At 49.6% G+C, this 15,254-nt stretch overlaps 8 protein-coding genes across 8 annotated transcripts; 3 read left to right on the forward strand and 5 right to left on the reverse strand.

Annotated features, from left to right (window-relative positions):
- Positions 1-977: 977 nt before the first annotated feature.
- PV09_05790 (uncharacterized protein) lies at positions 978-2,340 on the reverse strand (the record flags this gene model as incomplete). Its single annotated transcript, XM_016359337.1, has 4 exons — positions 978-1,204; positions 1,268-1,785; positions 1,841-2,018; positions 2,065-2,340. The coding sequence occupies 4 exons, from the start codon at positions 2,338-2,340 to the stop codon at positions 1,094-1,096; spliced, it is 1,083 nt and encodes a 360-aa protein (XP_016213016.1). The 3' UTR covers positions 978-1,093.
- Positions 2,341-3,087: 747 nt separating this feature from the next.
- PV09_05791 (uncharacterized protein) lies at positions 3,088-4,108 on the forward strand (the record flags this gene model as incomplete). The annotated part of the gene is made up of 3 exons (XM_016359338.1): positions 3,088-3,371; positions 3,425-3,498; positions 3,546-4,108. The coding sequence occupies 3 exons, from the start codon at positions 3,088-3,090 to the stop codon at positions 4,106-4,108; spliced, it is 921 nt and encodes a 306-aa protein (XP_016213017.1).
- PV09_05792 (uncharacterized protein) lies at positions 4,097-5,625 on the reverse strand. Its single transcript, XM_016359339.1, has 3 exons — positions 5,333-5,625; positions 4,694-5,278; positions 4,097-4,643 (listed from the first exon to the last, which is right to left on the reverse strand). Exons 1-3 carry the CDS (start codon positions 5,576-5,578, stop codon positions 4,263-4,265), a joined length of 1,212 nt encoding a protein of 403 aa, XP_016213018.1. The 5' UTR covers positions 5,579-5,625; the 3' UTR covers positions 4,097-4,262.
- Positions 5,626-5,993: 368 nt separating this feature from the next.
- On the reverse strand, positions 5,994-7,149 carry PV09_05793 (NADH-ubiquinone oxidoreductase 23 kDa subunit, mitochondrial). Its single transcript, XM_016359340.1, has 4 exons — positions 6,660-7,149; positions 6,311-6,576; positions 6,178-6,249; positions 5,994-6,119 (listed from the first exon to the last, which is right to left on the reverse strand). The coding sequence occupies exons 1-4, from the start codon at positions 6,956-6,958 to the stop codon at positions 6,061-6,063; spliced, it is 696 nt and encodes a 231-aa protein (XP_016213019.1). The 5' UTR covers positions 6,959-7,149; the 3' UTR covers positions 5,994-6,060.
- On the forward strand, positions 7,121-8,203 carry PV09_05794 (acyl carrier protein). The gene is made up of 6 exons (XM_016359341.1): positions 7,121-7,556; positions 7,614-7,631; positions 7,685-7,765; positions 7,819-7,867; positions 7,925-7,963; positions 8,021-8,203. The coding sequence occupies exons 1-6, from the start codon at positions 7,338-7,340 to the stop codon at positions 8,026-8,028; spliced, it is 414 nt and encodes a 137-aa protein (XP_016213020.1). The 5' UTR covers positions 7,121-7,337; the 3' UTR covers positions 8,029-8,203.
- Positions 8,204-8,334: 131 nt separating this feature from the next.
- On the forward strand, positions 8,335-10,719 carry PV09_05795 (uncharacterized protein). Its single transcript, XM_016359342.1, has 4 exons — positions 8,335-8,974; positions 9,073-9,319; positions 9,375-9,868; positions 9,927-10,719. Exons 1-4 carry the CDS (start codon positions 8,708-8,710, stop codon positions 9,975-9,977), a joined length of 1,059 nt encoding a protein of 352 aa, XP_016213021.1. The 5' UTR covers positions 8,335-8,707; the 3' UTR covers positions 9,978-10,719.
- Positions 10,425-11,975, reverse strand: PV09_05796 (uncharacterized protein). Its single transcript, XM_016359343.1, has 2 exons — positions 11,787-11,975; positions 10,425-11,644 (listed from the first exon to the last, which is right to left on the reverse strand). The coding sequence occupies exons 1-2, from the start codon at positions 11,812-11,814 to the stop codon at positions 10,659-10,661; spliced, it is 1,014 nt and encodes a 337-aa protein (XP_016213022.1). The 5' UTR covers positions 11,815-11,975; the 3' UTR covers positions 10,425-10,658.
- A 499-nt stretch (positions 11,976-12,474) lies between these two features.
- PV09_05797 (uncharacterized protein) lies at positions 12,475-14,714 on the reverse strand (the record flags this gene model as incomplete). Its single annotated transcript, XM_016359344.1, has 3 exons — positions 12,475-13,282; positions 13,336-14,142; positions 14,200-14,714. The coding sequence occupies 3 exons, from the start codon at positions 14,712-14,714 to the stop codon at positions 12,475-12,477; spliced, it is 2,130 nt and encodes a 709-aa protein (XP_016213023.1).
- Positions 14,715-15,254: the final 540 nt, after the last annotated feature.

Here is a 15,254-nt window from a genome sequence, read left to right on the forward strand (position 1 = left end):
GTCCGCCCAACTGAAGTCGAGCGCCTTTTTCAGCGTGGCTTACTTCCCGCCGCGGATTGCACAGGAGGGCGCTTTTCGCGCCGAGCAGAAAACGCTTTCTCGGAGGCGAATCGGATTCGTTCCCGAGAGAGATAGATAAGAGAGAGAGAAAAAACCCCCCGTAAACGCGGGCGTCTCTTCTTCTCACATGTGGGCTGAAAGATCACGCACCAACATGGCTGCAGAGTCGTATGCACGTAAGAATGCTGCGGCGCTCGTTTCCGCAACCCGTCTGTCTGGGCAACGTGGACGTTGACCGCGATGCTTGGCTACGTGCCGTATGGGGCGAAAACGGAGCAAGTCAGACGAGCGGTCGACGTTAGTCCGTTCTCATGTTTCCATTCCAGCGTGACAAAGGGAAAGGTACTTTCTCTCAAGTGGAAGCCTGTTAGGTTGTTCGCTGTACAAGGCTGAGAAGCAGACTACAAAGCACATCTTGCAAAATGCCCAGGATGTCACAGGGCAATTGCGAATGGATAAAAATACAGCTGCAATGCTTCCAACTCGTTGGCTAAAAGGAAATCCTGGCCGTCAATTGATCTTAAATCTTCCCTGCCCACGCTCATGGGAATAATTCCTCAAAGTTGACATCTCCTCCTTGCTTCAATTTAATCTTACTACACGTTAGCTCAGCTACCCACCATTCCTTTAAAAAGAAAGTATAGCATGGCTTACGAGCACGATATCCAGACACTTCCCAGCTTTCCGTACAACTACGATGGTTTTCCACTTATTGGCTGGAAGGAAGTCCTGATAACGTGCTGATTTTAGACCTGCCCTGCCCTGCCTTGCCCACGCTCATGGGAATACTTCTGCTGAAGCTAATATCTCCTCCCTGCCTCAATTCAACCTTGCTATGCGTCAGATTAGCCACCTGTAATTCCTCAAAAAGAAAAGTATGCTATGGCTTGAGAGCCCAACCTCCAGAAACCCCCCAGCCTTCCGTACGATTGCGGAAGCGTACAGCCATCCTACAAAGAGCTACTATCCCTCCCTTATTTTCTCTTCCACTCGATCCAAGCCCGTCATCTTTGTTGGGTTCTGCCATTTGGAATCACAAGATGCCGGCCGCTTTTTTCAGATTCGAAAGCCGCGTTTCCAACTCCGCCTTCTTCTTCCTCACTGCGTCTCTTTCCTTCAATTTCTGCTCCAGCTCCTTGATAGCCTGCACTGCAAGTCAGCAAGAACATAGTCCTTTTCTTATCCCACTCTGGCATCTTGGTCTCACCCGTTCCAACTGAGCAATTGCGATTCTTTCCTCTTCGATTTCTTCATCGATATGTCTTAGGGACATGTCGCTTTGGCAACTGGCTACCTTTTCTGGGCTCATCGTCGTACCAGTTGTTCTACTGTCTTCCGTTATGAGAATGTGATCATCAGTTCTCTGGCCGTCACCTTGTGTAGATTGCTCGGTTGAAACATTTGATCCTCTAGACGACGTATCGGATTCTACTTCAGGCAGAAAGGGACATGGCTGTGGATATGAATTTACGTTCAGCAATGTCTCCGGTGAGGCAGAGATCATCTGTGCTATGGGATTATATTGACCATGTGTCGGTGAAGTGAGCATCTGTGCTGTCGGCGCATTTTGGGACGGCTGATTAGGCGTGACCTGCGCAGCTTGAGATGCGTGGCTCGATACGTCAACCCTCTTTGACAGAAATCCATCGAAGGAGGAGAACTTGAAGGGGTCTTCATCTACTAGCAACCGACCATTTCTGGTAAGTATGGCCTTTGGATTCAGTACTATTGGAGAAGTAAGCAATGTGAATCTGGCTCCAACGAGAACTACGACTCTCACAAAGCCTGGCCATTGTCGAATGGTCGTGTACCAATATGAACCGGAGGGTGCTGAGCATAACATTATGTGTATTTTGAAACCCAACAGTGCTATACTCAAGACAGCCGTGAAACGAAATTTTTTCGTCACCCATTTTCACCCATTCTCGATTACGTCCAGGCAACTGGGCTCGATATCCCTATCATTGGTTAGTATAGTCCTCGACTTGATGGACAAGATACTACCAGAAAGTCTCCTCTGGCAACGGTTTTGAGGGCTTCCATGTAAACGACACGTCCTTTCTTGAAGCACATCTCGCATACAATTCCCACTGCGGTTTCCGGCCGTTGCGTATCATCACCGACGTGCTTCTTCAGTGTATTCCTGGATGGAATAAGGTCATCCTTGGCGGTGAAGATTCGTACACCATGCTCCATCAAAAAGTTCTTGTCCAAGACACCGTTGCTGTGGAGTTTACAGGGCAAATCTGGGAAACAAGCAGTGGATAGAGTTTCCGTCATGTTGATGACACGCTACTATGTCAAAAAAAAAAAAAAAAAAAAAAGCGTCAAAAGGCATTGAAGATTGAGAGCGAGGCACGAGCTTACCATCCGACATCTTGCAATTGATGCGTGCCATCGCTCCCTACTCCAAGTTCCTATTGGGCGATGAACGAATTGCTTTTCAATCCAGCCACCCATGCTTCTTTGCAGCACACAAATACTGTTCAGGTTGAGCCTTTCGCGTTTTGACGATCCTTTAGCGATTCCTATTGGGCAAGTCCCCACAAGAGCTTGAGAGCTGTGCGCTCAATTTTGGTGTATTGCGTCGCAAATCTTCGTGACATGGCTGAGAGCCTGATGCAGAGTTTCGCCCAGTTTTGCAGAGAAACTTAGGCGGGGAATCGGAAGAGGCTTCAGGTGGCTTGCGATGGGCTTTGTCTATTCGTTGTGAATTTACCTTCACGGATGCTTGGGCCAACTTGTTGCCTTGAGTGCCCTCAGTCCATACTATGTACGCTGACAGTTCGGGAAGGACTATCACAGTATTAGACGCTCTGACTGTTTGCTGGCGTCCAGCAGATAATTTCGGCCTTGGGTTTGTCCATTCAAAGTGACAGGTCTTCGAACTCTGGGTCATGCACATTCTGCGTTGGATTGGAGAATAGTTTCTTCGTTTTCTTGTCAGCCAACCATTTTTCTTTCTTGCACTTTTGTTGGTTCAGTTTTTCACTATTGCAAAGATCTTTTGCGGAAACTAACGCAAAGATGTCAGAACGTAGGTTTGCTAGGTCGTTGGGTTTTCAATATACAAATCCACGTGGGCCTGTTTGTTTGAGAAGAGACTCTTTGGTGTACCAACTCTGGCATAAAATACTCAGTATGGCGAACACGGAAGAAATTTCTTTGGAAGACGCCATTAAACAGATAAAAGACCTTGTTGACGATTATGGCCCAAAAATTTGGACAGGAAATTGCAGTGACATTCTGGTTGCTCCCGGTCATTATCCAGAATATCCTCAAGCCCTAAAGTGGCCGGATGATCAGCAGAAGTGAGTGAAAGGCTTCCAAGGTGTTTCGGATGTGAGTTGCTAAGCACCTGCAGGATCATACAAACTTGCGAGTCACTCTATCGGTACAGAAAATCCAGCAAGAGGAAGCGTGAATCAGCCGATCTAGGTAAAGGAGACAACCTTGGCAAAGCAGCGTTTCTCATGTCTCCGCAGATAACTCTGATGGCGAGAGCTTTACCACGTCTCACATGCCGTCTCGAAATCAGTCCGTAACGAATCCGCTGGAAGAGAGCATTCATATCAGCCAAGGAGCAAAGACGCCACCGCACCAAGGCCCAGTCAGAAGTTACCCGTGCCGAGACTCGGACAACAAAAACCTAAAGTGCACCAACCTGTGGCTTGCAACCGTGAATGACGGCCTCTCCGCGGCGTTGACGCTTGGAGAGCATATGACAATCGAAAGCCTTTTTCAAGCGGTGACAAACGCATTCATAGCAAGGCATCCTACCCGTAAGATAGACCAGCGGGGGCCTTTGCTAGCCATAATCCTCACCTTTCCGCTCAATCTTGGCCATCATTTGCAGAAACCAAGGGTGCTTGATACTCGCGATGGGGATGCAAACCTGCTAGCTTTGCGAGAAGAGATATGGATGGCCTTCTGGAATTATCGGGAAAATGATGACGCTGAAGAGATTGTGATTTTTGGAACCGTTGTCTTTACGTATGATGACGTTCAACGAGCCGAGGCAGCCTGGATTCAAAGAGTCCTGAGGTAGAGATTTCAAAGGCTACTGAGTCTATTACCTGCAAGCTGGATTGGAAAATAGGATGAGCTAATCTAAATGTTATGTATCCTCCCAGCAGTTTTTATTTTCCTCTAATCACTCATGCATCATCTTGTTTAACTGAGTTATGAGCTCGTGATCATCGTTAGGAGTACTGCTTCTCTGGCAAGGCTGTAGTATTTCCCGTCGTTTGCTGGCGGGAATTCCTTCTAGTTCCTCCTTCATTAGTATTCACAGCATCCAGTAAAGTCAATGGCAAAGACATGAATTCATGCTTATTCTTCCATCTAACCTGAGTCTCCGCAAATCCAGTAGATTGGGAAGGAGGAGGTGGCGGGTCTGTGATCTTGGTGATCAGGTACGCGGTAGATGCTTCTGCGATTCCGTAGATCAAGACACCAACCAGAGGAATCTTGAGTAAGACAAAAAAGCCAACACCAAACCCAAATAGAACACCCTCACGTTCTTTGAACCATTTTCGTTTCTGCTCCTTCGTATACTGGATGCGTGAGAAGTACGGTTCAAGCTGCGTCAGCATTAGTCCAGAGTGTAATTACCACATATCGCAATGCTTACAAGTTCCCGCATAAGGCTTCTGCTTGAGAAATACGTCTGAAGGAATACAACGAGATACTTCTTGGGCATCACGATACCGATAGCAAAGATTACGATGGCAGGTTGAGTCCCGACTGCATTCTTGAACGTGTAGAAGCTGGCGGCCGGAAGGACAAGCCGACCCACATAGGGTACAAAGGAGAGAAGATATACAGCCAAGGAGATTAACGCCCGACGGCCAAATCGGAGCAAGAATTCCGTAATGCCATGGAATGCGTTTTTTTTCTGAGTCTGCTCGCCAACTGTGGCCGCTGGGCCACGCTTGGGATACTGTGCAAGGTTAGGGTAATACATAGCTCGCAAGGTTTTCGGGTCATCGGATTTGTGCTTGGCGAGGTAGGTCCTATCAACCCAGTCGAGTGACTCCATGAACATGTTGTCCAGCGTTGGCGTGATGTATCGCATCAAGCTCATGAGGAAGAATGGTATCTGCAAAACCGAGTGCTCGACAAACTGCAGGCCACGAACAACGTCGTTATCCCACGAAGAATGGTCAAGATTCACGAAAAGGCCAATGATCCAGAGAAGGGCACGAACGCCAAAGATCTACATGTCTCACATCAGTGCTTGTGTCCTTTGCTAATGAACTGCGTCCCTTACAGGTATCTCGATGAGCATCCGGATAGCGATCCCGGCAGCAACGGCCAAGGCGGCCTGCCGGTAATGATCACTGGTGAACATTTTTGGATTTTGCAGTGCCCGATGAGCGCCCACGAGAGTAAGTTGGAAGCCTCGAAGGATGGCATTGGGGTCGAAGTTCGCCACCTTTGCTCTCCACTCGTCGACATTTTTGGGCATTGCTGCTTCTGCCCGAGCCTTCAGCTCATCTAGTTTTGAAGACGCCATGTTTGTTCGTGGTATTGGTTAAGAACTACAGCATGGAGAACAGTAGACCAGGCTGGAGATGTGGCGAGGAGATCCAGCGCAATCGATGACGCAGCTCGACCCAGTCCTGATTGGGTGGCCCTGGCGCTCGTTCCAGTTACGGATTTTTAGCATTACTCCTATTCCATTATGCCGCTGAATTAGATCAAAATACATGGGTTTTGTTAGATTGCAATGATTTAAGGGGAATAGTTATCACGTAAATCTCAATGTCTACGGCATGCTGCTCTAAATATCCTGTCTTGCAACTTGATTCAGCAAAGGACAGCATACGATTCCAAGCATTGGGAAAAAGCAGTAATCCCATAAGCAATAAATTTGGTCAACCAACCGGGATGGATTCACCGATACCGAGTACATATTTGCGAAATAAGGACGATAGAAGACCAATGCTTTGATTGTTTATGCTATATACATAGTAAATGCTTGAACGCAAGCCCTGTTTATCTATAAGGAGCGTCGGCTCTTGCAGCTGCAGCAATTTCGGGCTCCCACTTGTCACCTAAATCAAATATGTTAGTATCGGTCATTAGAACCTGGTTATTCCTTGTAGAACTTGCCATTTGATAGCAACTTTTCTTTGTTGTATAGAAGTTCCTCTCTCGTCTCGGTCGCATACTCAGCATTTGGCGCTGTAAAGTACCATTAGCTACGTTCTTTAACGCCCAAGTCCATGTGAATATCGAAGCTTACTCTCCACAATAGCGTCCACGGGGCAACTCTCTTGGCACAAGCCGCAGTAGATGCACTTTGTCATGTCAATGTCATATCTCGTCGTCCTCCTGCTGCCATCTGCACGCTCTTCGGCTTCGATTGTGATGGCCTGGGCTGGGCAAATTGCCTCGCACAGCTTGCAAGCAATGCAACGTTCCTCACCAGTCGGGTATCGTCGTAGGGCATGCTCTCCACGGAACCGTGGGGAGATAGGGCCTTTTTCAAAGGGATAGTAGATGGTGTATCTGTTGGACAATCAAGTTAAACGCTGGAATTCTCGCATAGAGATGCCTCTGGGGGCACAACAGCGCGGGGCAGATGCACTTACGGTGGACGGAAGAACTGCTCCAGCACTACGTACATTCCTCTGAAGATCTCGGTGAGGAGAAAGTACTTGCTTGCCTTGTCCATGGTGCTCTCCTGCTCCTCGTCCCAGCGTGGCGGTCGACTAACTCGTAAGCCAACGGGTGAGACACCAGCAGGAGTAGCAGTTCGAGGAGCAGATGTTGAGAACAAAACAGCGCTGACGGGTCGCGCGTAGCGGCCCTGCGAACGCGAGGAGGTCAAGATGACCGAAGACGCTGGCCGCGAGCGCGCCAGCGCCATCAGTGGCCGTGTTGTTGCCATTGTTCGTTGCGGAGGGGAGAGTTGCAGCTGTTGGCGATGGAAGGTGTGGTTTCTCGGGTGTGAACTACAATGCTGAATACGTCTGTGCGCTCATTGGCTGGAGAATGCAGGAAGCTTCAGAAGCGGTGCAGCAGCTCTGAAAGGATGTAATGGCACTTCAAACGGCATCCGTACACTCAATTGACATCTCGATTGGCTTTTAATAGCCTGTTGACCTCAGTGCCGTCGTCGCCACGCTCGACCCACGTGACTCGAAGTGGTTCTTCCTTCTGGCGGTCCGAGCTTCCAGGAATTCCCTAACATAGAATCGTAGCATCATCAACACCATCGTCCTCCCCCATCCTTTCCGCTTGATATCACACCCGTCTTCCCGTCAAACATGCTCCGACAAGCCTTCCTCACATCCACTCGTGCCGCATCACGATGGGGCTGTGCGCGCGCGACGCCAATTGCCCGCTCGAACATGATCCGCTCCTCCATCCTGCCAACTAGACAGCAGCTTGGTTTCCAGGCTGTTCGTTGCTATGCTGCCAGCTCCGGCCTGTCGAAGGAAGAGGTGCAGGGAAGGATACTGGACCTTCTGAAGAACTTCGATAAGGTATGCCAGATCCATCTATGGCGATATTGAGATGGTGGCTAATACCGTACCCTACAGGTGACGGACCCTTCGAAGGTACTTGATGCACTCCAAAGAGGGTCGTGTCGTGGTGCTGATTCTTTCGCTAGCTCTCTGGAACGTCACATTTCTCGAATGATCTCGGTCTTGACAGCTTGGACACTGTGGAAGTCGTGATGGCAATTGAGGAGGTGGGTTTTTTTTCAACACCCCAAAAGACAGCACAGCCGATGACAAGTTACAGGAGTTCAGCATTGAGATTCCAGACAAGGAAGCAGATGCCATTCACAGCGGTAAGATTGGCAACAATCAGTGATGTGCCTTTAGCCTAGGCTGATGCAAGTTTCCAGTTGAGCAAGCAGTAAACTACATCCTCAGCCAGCCAGACGGTATGTACTTTCAAATCTCCAGCACCATGCACGCACAATGCAGCTAATGAAGCGTAGCCCACTGAGTCTTGTGTATGATATAGCTGGAGGAAAGAGCAGTACTGGTGACAATGGGACGGGCGAAAAGGCAGCGTTGCGCTGTTGAGCATTTCCAATTTAGAACGCCTAGCTCTCTTGTGAGATCATAAGCACTGTACTATATAGAGCAAAGGAAATCAATTCTCAGTGCTCTCCCTGCAGGCCTTGTTTGTCCACGCACCGTCTGTGGTGCGGATTCGTCGTCGTCTCCACCCTGTGTTTCGCAAGCGAGCGGCGCAACCGCAATTAAAAAAAGTTGCAGCCGCTCTTCACAATTTCCTAGCGCGCCCTGACCAAGCGTCGATAAATCTGCAAGTGACCACGATAGCCCATTTTGCTGGCCTCGAGTCCCAGGGCGAACCAAAAAAACCGCCCATTGGCACTCTTCTTCGATTCGGCGGAAAAGTTCGTCTACGCGTGTCGTTTGCGCTCGGCAGCTGATCGTCCTGCTGTCGAACGAGCGACACAGGCTGGGCTTCCATCCCTGTTCTGTACCACTGTCTGGCCGTCATCTCTCCCACCTTACACGCGACCTCGACAACCCAAAACTTCCACACCCCACAACGAAGTCCTGAACTGGGCGCAACACCTCCCTTTTCTGGGCGCTTCTCTCCTCCTCCGAGCCATTCGCTTCGCATCACGCGTCCGTGAACCCGCCCTCCCCTAATGGCCTCGACATCGGGCTTGACCCGGCGGCGCGGCGGAGCGCAGACGTCCACGGGCGACGACAGCGGTGAAGGCAGCAGAGTCAGCTCGCCGGCGCCTAGGAGAACAGACGACTACCGGGCCCCTGAAACATCGTACGAAAACAGCGAGAATGGGCATAAAATTGCGTTCGACCCGCGGGACATCAGCGAAAGCGCCGAGAGGAGCAAACAACCCAAGCTGACGCTTATGGAGGAGGTTCTCCTCATGGGTCTCAAAGATAAACAGGTATACGTCCCCTGAAAGCGTGCTGTGATCTGACAGCAGAGCACTGCCAACGCGGCGAAAGAGCAAAGTGGCTAACTGCTAGGCGTCCTCATGTGCAGGGATACCTATCTTTCTGGAACGACAACATCTCATACGCGCTGCGCGGATGCATAGTCCTCGAACTGGCGTTTAGGGGGAGGATCAGCATGCAAAAGGATGCCTCAAGACGACGATTTCCGCTCCAAGACCGCATCATCGAGGTTATCGATGATACCCTGACAGGAGAGGTTCTTCTAGATGAAGCCCTGAAGATGATGAAGACAAGCGAGAAGATGAGTGTCGCATCCTGGATTGATCTTATGAGCGGTATGTCGTGGCAGACATTGGACGGAGAATCTGTGCGGCTGACGGGATTTGACAGGCGAAACTTGGAATCTCATGAAGATCGGCTATCAACTCAAGCAAGTGCGTGAACGTCTTGCGAAGGGCCTTGTAGACAAGGGCATTCTGCGTACTGAAAAGCGCAACTTCCTCCTGTTCGACATGGCGACTCACCCAGTTGCCGACGGAGGGGCGAAAGAGGAGATCAGGCGTCGAGTACGCAACGTACTGACGCAACGCACCGTTGTGCTCAACGCTTCGCAATTCCTCCCCGAGGAGATGGAGTTTCGGTATCTGCGCACCATCAGCATGGTGTGCGCTGCGTACGCTGCAAACGTGCTTGAGAATGCCCTGAGTACCTTGGGACATGAGGCAAGAGAGCGCGCATTTGCACAGGTCGATGAGCTGCTGGCAGAGTACAGCCAATGGCCCTTTGCGAGACGGCAAGGTGGCCAGCAGGGAGTGGGCGCGAACTTGAGCCAGGAGGTCAGTAACGAGGTAAATCGGAACAAAGATAAAGAGCTACAGCTGGAGGTGAGTTTAGCCACTTGATGTTGCCCTTTTCTCCTGCCGAGCTGATCGCGTGCTGCAGATTGTCGCAGCTTGCCTGAGCGTTTTCACGCGGCTCGATTCGCTTCTATGAACAGCTTATTGAAACTCGACATCTACACTCCTCTCACTTCCACTACGGCACAATCCCTAGCGTTCGTGCGCATCATGGGTACCACTAGCTAGCTCGAAGGTTAAAGAAAACCTATATACACCTACATATCCGTATATCCTACCTACATGCAACAGCTTTTAATCGTCGGGAAAATCAAGAGCTTTGGGCGTTTGGATGGTGCCGAATATTCAAACGGGGAATATATGCATTGTCATTACTCATCACCAACGAAGCGGCAAAGCGTTGATACCATATGGAGTCATGATGATTTTGACCTTATGCGCGGCTTTCTATCCAAGGCTGGTGAAGAAAATTTGTGAACTTAGAAGGGTCACTATTTCCTTTTTTTTTCCCTTGTTCTATTCCCTCTTCCTTCATTTTTATCGTTTGAAGTCCAACGTGCTAGGTATGTTTCATTTGCGTTCCGTTTTTCAGACGTCTCTTGCCTCGCTCAGTCTTTCCGCGTTCAACTACGGGAGACTTCGAGCTGGATGCATACATCATATGTATGAGACAAGAATAAACAACCCAATCGACGATCTTTGAGTACGAAAGCTACGGCACTTGTTTTCAGCGTGGCTCTTCGTAATTTATCTGTCGATATAGGCAACAGAACTTTGCTCTTATTTTCTCAATAGTCTGGACGCTTAGTCCTCGAAACTATGAAACTCGGCATATCAACTTTCCCTTCGTCTTGTTACTCGCCATTAACTCATGCGCCTGCTGGATCTGCTCCATGTCAAACACCTTCTCGATAAACACCTTGAAAGTCCCGTCCTTAAACTTGGGCATAGCATGCTCAACCAACTGATCTCGGAGCCTTCCCTGGTATTCCTCATCCCTGCTGCGCAGTGTACTTCCCTCGTAGCGGATACGTTTGTACAGCAACAGGCCGATATTTACACCTGCCGGCAATTCCACCCCGCCTAATGCCGCTAGAGTGACGCAAATTCCGTCTCGAGCCAAGGCCTTCAAGTTGCTTCCGAATGTCGGCGCACCGATGAAGTCAATAATGATGTCGACACCCTTGCCATCTGTTGCTTTCAACACCTCTTCCGCCCAATCGCCCGTCTGTAGAAACGCAGCTGTAGCACCTAGCTTCTCCACACAGAATCTGTTCTTCTCCTCGCTTCTCGTAGTCACGAAAATCTTACTTGCTCCGTCCGCCTTTACAAGCTGTTGACCTGAAATGCTTACAGCCGACGCGCCGGCATGAAAGAGCACGCTCTTGCCTGGGACGAAGCCGGCAATAAGATAGAGCGCCTGAGTAGCCGTCATCCATGTCTCCGGGATACCGGCCGCTTCCTCCCACGTCAATTCTTGGGGCTTGTGGATGAGCATGTGCGTGCTCACGGCGATGTACTCGGCATACGCCCCGCCATAAGCAAGTCCGAAGACTTCGTCGCCAACCTTAAACTCCCGTTCAGCGCCCGGCGCGATGCTTTCGATCGTCCCGGAGAATTCAAGGCCCATGAGGGGACTGGCGTGTGGCGGAGATGGATAGCCTCCTTCACGCTGGAGGAGGTCCGCACGATTAAGACCAAAGTACTTTATCTTCACGATTGCCTGGCCTTCACGTGCGACCGGCTTGGGGTATTTATCGTTGATGTAGAGGGCCGAGATGGGGCCCTTGCCGCCCTTGATGTCTGATAGGTATAGGTCAGCATGTTGACGTCTGGTTTTGGCTTTTGACAGAGTGTACAAAAAAACCTAAAAGAAAAATTGAAGATGCTTCGGGATTAAGGAAGTGAGAATCCTTGACTGCTTTTTGCCTTGACGCTCACGTACCAACTGCTCTCATGTACTCTTGCGCCATGGTCTAATTCGTACGCTTTTTTTGTAAGCCTGGGTATTTTCAAAGCGAATTTAAGATTTCCGAGGAAAAAAATTTCCAAGTCTCCTTTTCTCTCTGCCTCGATCGTTGCGCGTCCAATGTAAAGCTCCTGTTGTGGGGATGGGTCGTAAATATGTCGCGTGGATTACTAAAAGCCGAACCATCTCCTCACGTCTCTCCCTGTGCGTCATCGTTCCGCTTTTAACTTGCATGCCGAATATCATCTATGTTCTAAACCCATGCGTCCGTTGATTCTCCGTGATGGCTGATATAACGCTCGCGGAGAACTTGGCGCAGAAGTTTGAATCCTACGCGCGAACTCAAATATCTGTTGCTACGGGTAACCTCAGCCTACGTGTGTTCGCCAGCCACCATCCGGTACATTTCGTGAGAATTTGCCGTACATGTTGTTTGATCGAGCATATTGCCTTGCTATTGCTAGATTACTGATATTGTCACAATTCACATGCGGGGCCACTTTGATTTACGGGCTGAAATACGGTGTGTTTCTTCGCTTTCTCAAAAGAACGTTTCGTAACGCTAGAGCACGGGAATGATGAGCGTCAGCGCAGGCGGGGACGTGATGATAATTAGAGCTAAGATCAGGGAATGAAACAACTGTTGTCATGCTCGGTGCTTTCTTTAGTTATGACTATCCGCAGAGTTGACTCCAGCGCATAGCTCGCCTTCCTTTGGCATTCTCACGTACAAACTCGAGAACGTGCAGTGGCGAACGGAATCTTTCCTGTCATCATCCTCCATGCGATGATCGGGGATCCCCCATCTTACAGGCAGAAACGCAATGTCAGCCTCTCTCTCTTCTTCAGACACGTGACACATAGCACTGATACATGCGCTGTTCGTGGCTACGATTGGCATGCCACCCCTGTACGTGCGAGTTCCCAGGTACCAGACCATGGCTACCATAACTGATCCCAGCGTGATGACTCCAAGAATCGCGGACGGGGAATAGCCGCAGGTGAGAAACTCGTCACTTAGGCCATCCTGGCTTTGCTCTTGAACACTGACGAGAAATATGCTCTGCGACGTCAGCCAGTGAAGGATGCCGCTCAGGGTCATAAGTGGAAGAGCAACTCTGTAAGGGAGCTGCAACGTGTACGTGGACCTCTGAGCCCCACGAGGGATTGAGCTGATTCTTAGACCTTTCTTATGCGTAGCATATCGTGACCATTCTCTCCCGGCGAGAAAACAGGTGAACAAGCTATTGTACGTGTAATATATCATGGATAAGACGACTTGGGGCAAGTTGGCGATGATGACATTGGAAATGAGCCCAAGCGCTCCCGAAGAAGGTAATGTCCATCCGTATATAAACGTTGCTGGATTCAAGGAACCTATTGGCAACGCTATCAGTATTCGGGATGGAAGCGGATGACCGAAAATTCCGTAAAGGAAGAGGAATAGGCAAGCTCCAATGGCAGCAAAATATCTATTTCCCTATGTTAGCGACCAGGCACTTTCACCAAGAATCAAAAACTATACAGAGCCATACAGAACCACCACCGACGCTTGCTGACGACGTTTGACCACCTTCTGCTGTTCTTTTTGATGCTAACAGAATATGGTTGCGGCTCTGGAGGCATCGTCCACAACGCCAGTCTGTCATGCGACATCAAGCATCTGGATCGAGTCGTTTCATCGGAGACTCGAAGGAAAGACGACACTGCATCTCCCATCGTGACAAGAGGATCGTCCGAAAGGAAGAAGAAGATCAACAGTAAAGCTATGGCTTTGCAGAGGTTGAACGCAAGAACTACCCACGCAATCACAACACTGAACTGAACCTTACAGTGACCTGACAGCTTTTCACTTAGACAATACTCAACCTTGTTGCCGAGAGGCGACCAGTTGTCTCCATCGATGTTCTTATAAGCTACAGAGCACACGTCGGTATCGCCGCCAAAGCAGCTACTGGCGAAATATTCGCCGCAGATCCAATCGAATGGATTGCTTTTGCACTGCATAGAACCTCGGTTAATGGTAGATTCAAAATTATTGTAATCTCTCACAGGGAGAGGACCTTGGTCATTGGTAACGAGAATGACGTCCCCTCGTTCTGTCTGGAAATTCATCGCGTACGCATCAATGCACTGACTTGCGCTGAGTTTGTCGAGGGAGCTGTTCATCGCCTTTTCGTACAGCTGCTTAACTGTGGTATAACGAGCGTCAGTTTGCGCATAGCCGAGAGGGCTATTTTTGTTCGCTGCCGTGTTCGTCAGCATATCTGGCCGTGCGGTGTAGATGCTGTATTCGTGCGCATTAACAGTGGAGAAGACAGCTGAATTGTACCTAGATACAGAAAGATCAACGAGATTCATCGTCTAAACCAGATTGTGATCAACCTACATCAGATGCAATGGTAGAGACGAAGCACCAAGCGTGGCCCACAACAGGGCTCTGCTTCGGCTGATAGTCCTAATATTCTTGAGGCTGAGAACTCCAATATCTAACCACTTCTTCTTTGCATGAGCAAAGTCAATCTCACTCCTTGTAGGGGCGGTGAGGATTTGCATTCCATAGTTGGAAGCGGAGAGTAAAAGCGTACTCATGGCATTGATCAAAAGATGAGCGACCACGTTCAAGGTCTCAGCCTTTCTGCAATCCCCTTCGAACAAGACTCGCCGACCACTATCTTCTGCATGTTGTTTTTGAAGCGCAGAAAATGTGATGGCCACGTTCAAAACAAGGACACAGATGGCGAGCCAGGCCCCGCTGATTACACCAAACCTCCACCCTTTGAAATGCCGTTTCGTCCATGACGCCGTCGTTGGAAGTCTTGAAACCGCAGTGCTGCTCCAGAGCTCGTGTAATTCGATATCGGAGGACACTTGTCGATATGGAGCACGCTTCAGTCGCAACATTTCTTTGTGCGGCCCAGTCCCAGAGCCTGCTCTTACACAACATCAAAGCGGACGACAAGCGCTTGAGGGATTCATTCTCGAAACTTAGCGCGAAAAATGCTGGGAATTCAGAAATCTTCAGAGGTTAAGCGGTTTGTAGAGTGGTTAGCAGCATGTCGATTAAACGTCTGGACCGCCGCAATCAACGTCAGCAGTATCGGAATATGCCATGCTGAGGGCTGGCAAAGTCGTGTTTTCAGACGCCTGCTGAGCTGAAAACAGTAACCCCCAGCGTCTTCTTCAACTTGGCCAGTCAAACAGATAAGGATGTGTCTGGGCGCCCAGAAAATAAAAACGACTGGGCGGTTGAGCATCTGACCCGTAATTGGAGGTCTCGAACTCGGTCACCAGTAAATTTGCGTGGAGTGTTGAAACATAAAGGGAGGGGATTCGTTCATGCCAACCTTTTGTGCCACAATAGATTTGTCGCATAACAGAGGGTCAGTTTTCAGCCCCCACGGACCTGCTCGTGGATGAGAAGTATAACTACATCGTTGGAAT

This window comes from Verruconis gallopava (genome assembly GCF_000836295.1).
Source record: "Verruconis gallopava strain CBS 43764 unplaced genomic scaffold supercont1.18, whole genome shotgun sequence".
Taxonomy (NCBI): domain Eukaryota; kingdom Fungi; phylum Ascomycota; class Dothideomycetes; order Venturiales; family Sympoventuriaceae; genus Verruconis; species Verruconis gallopava.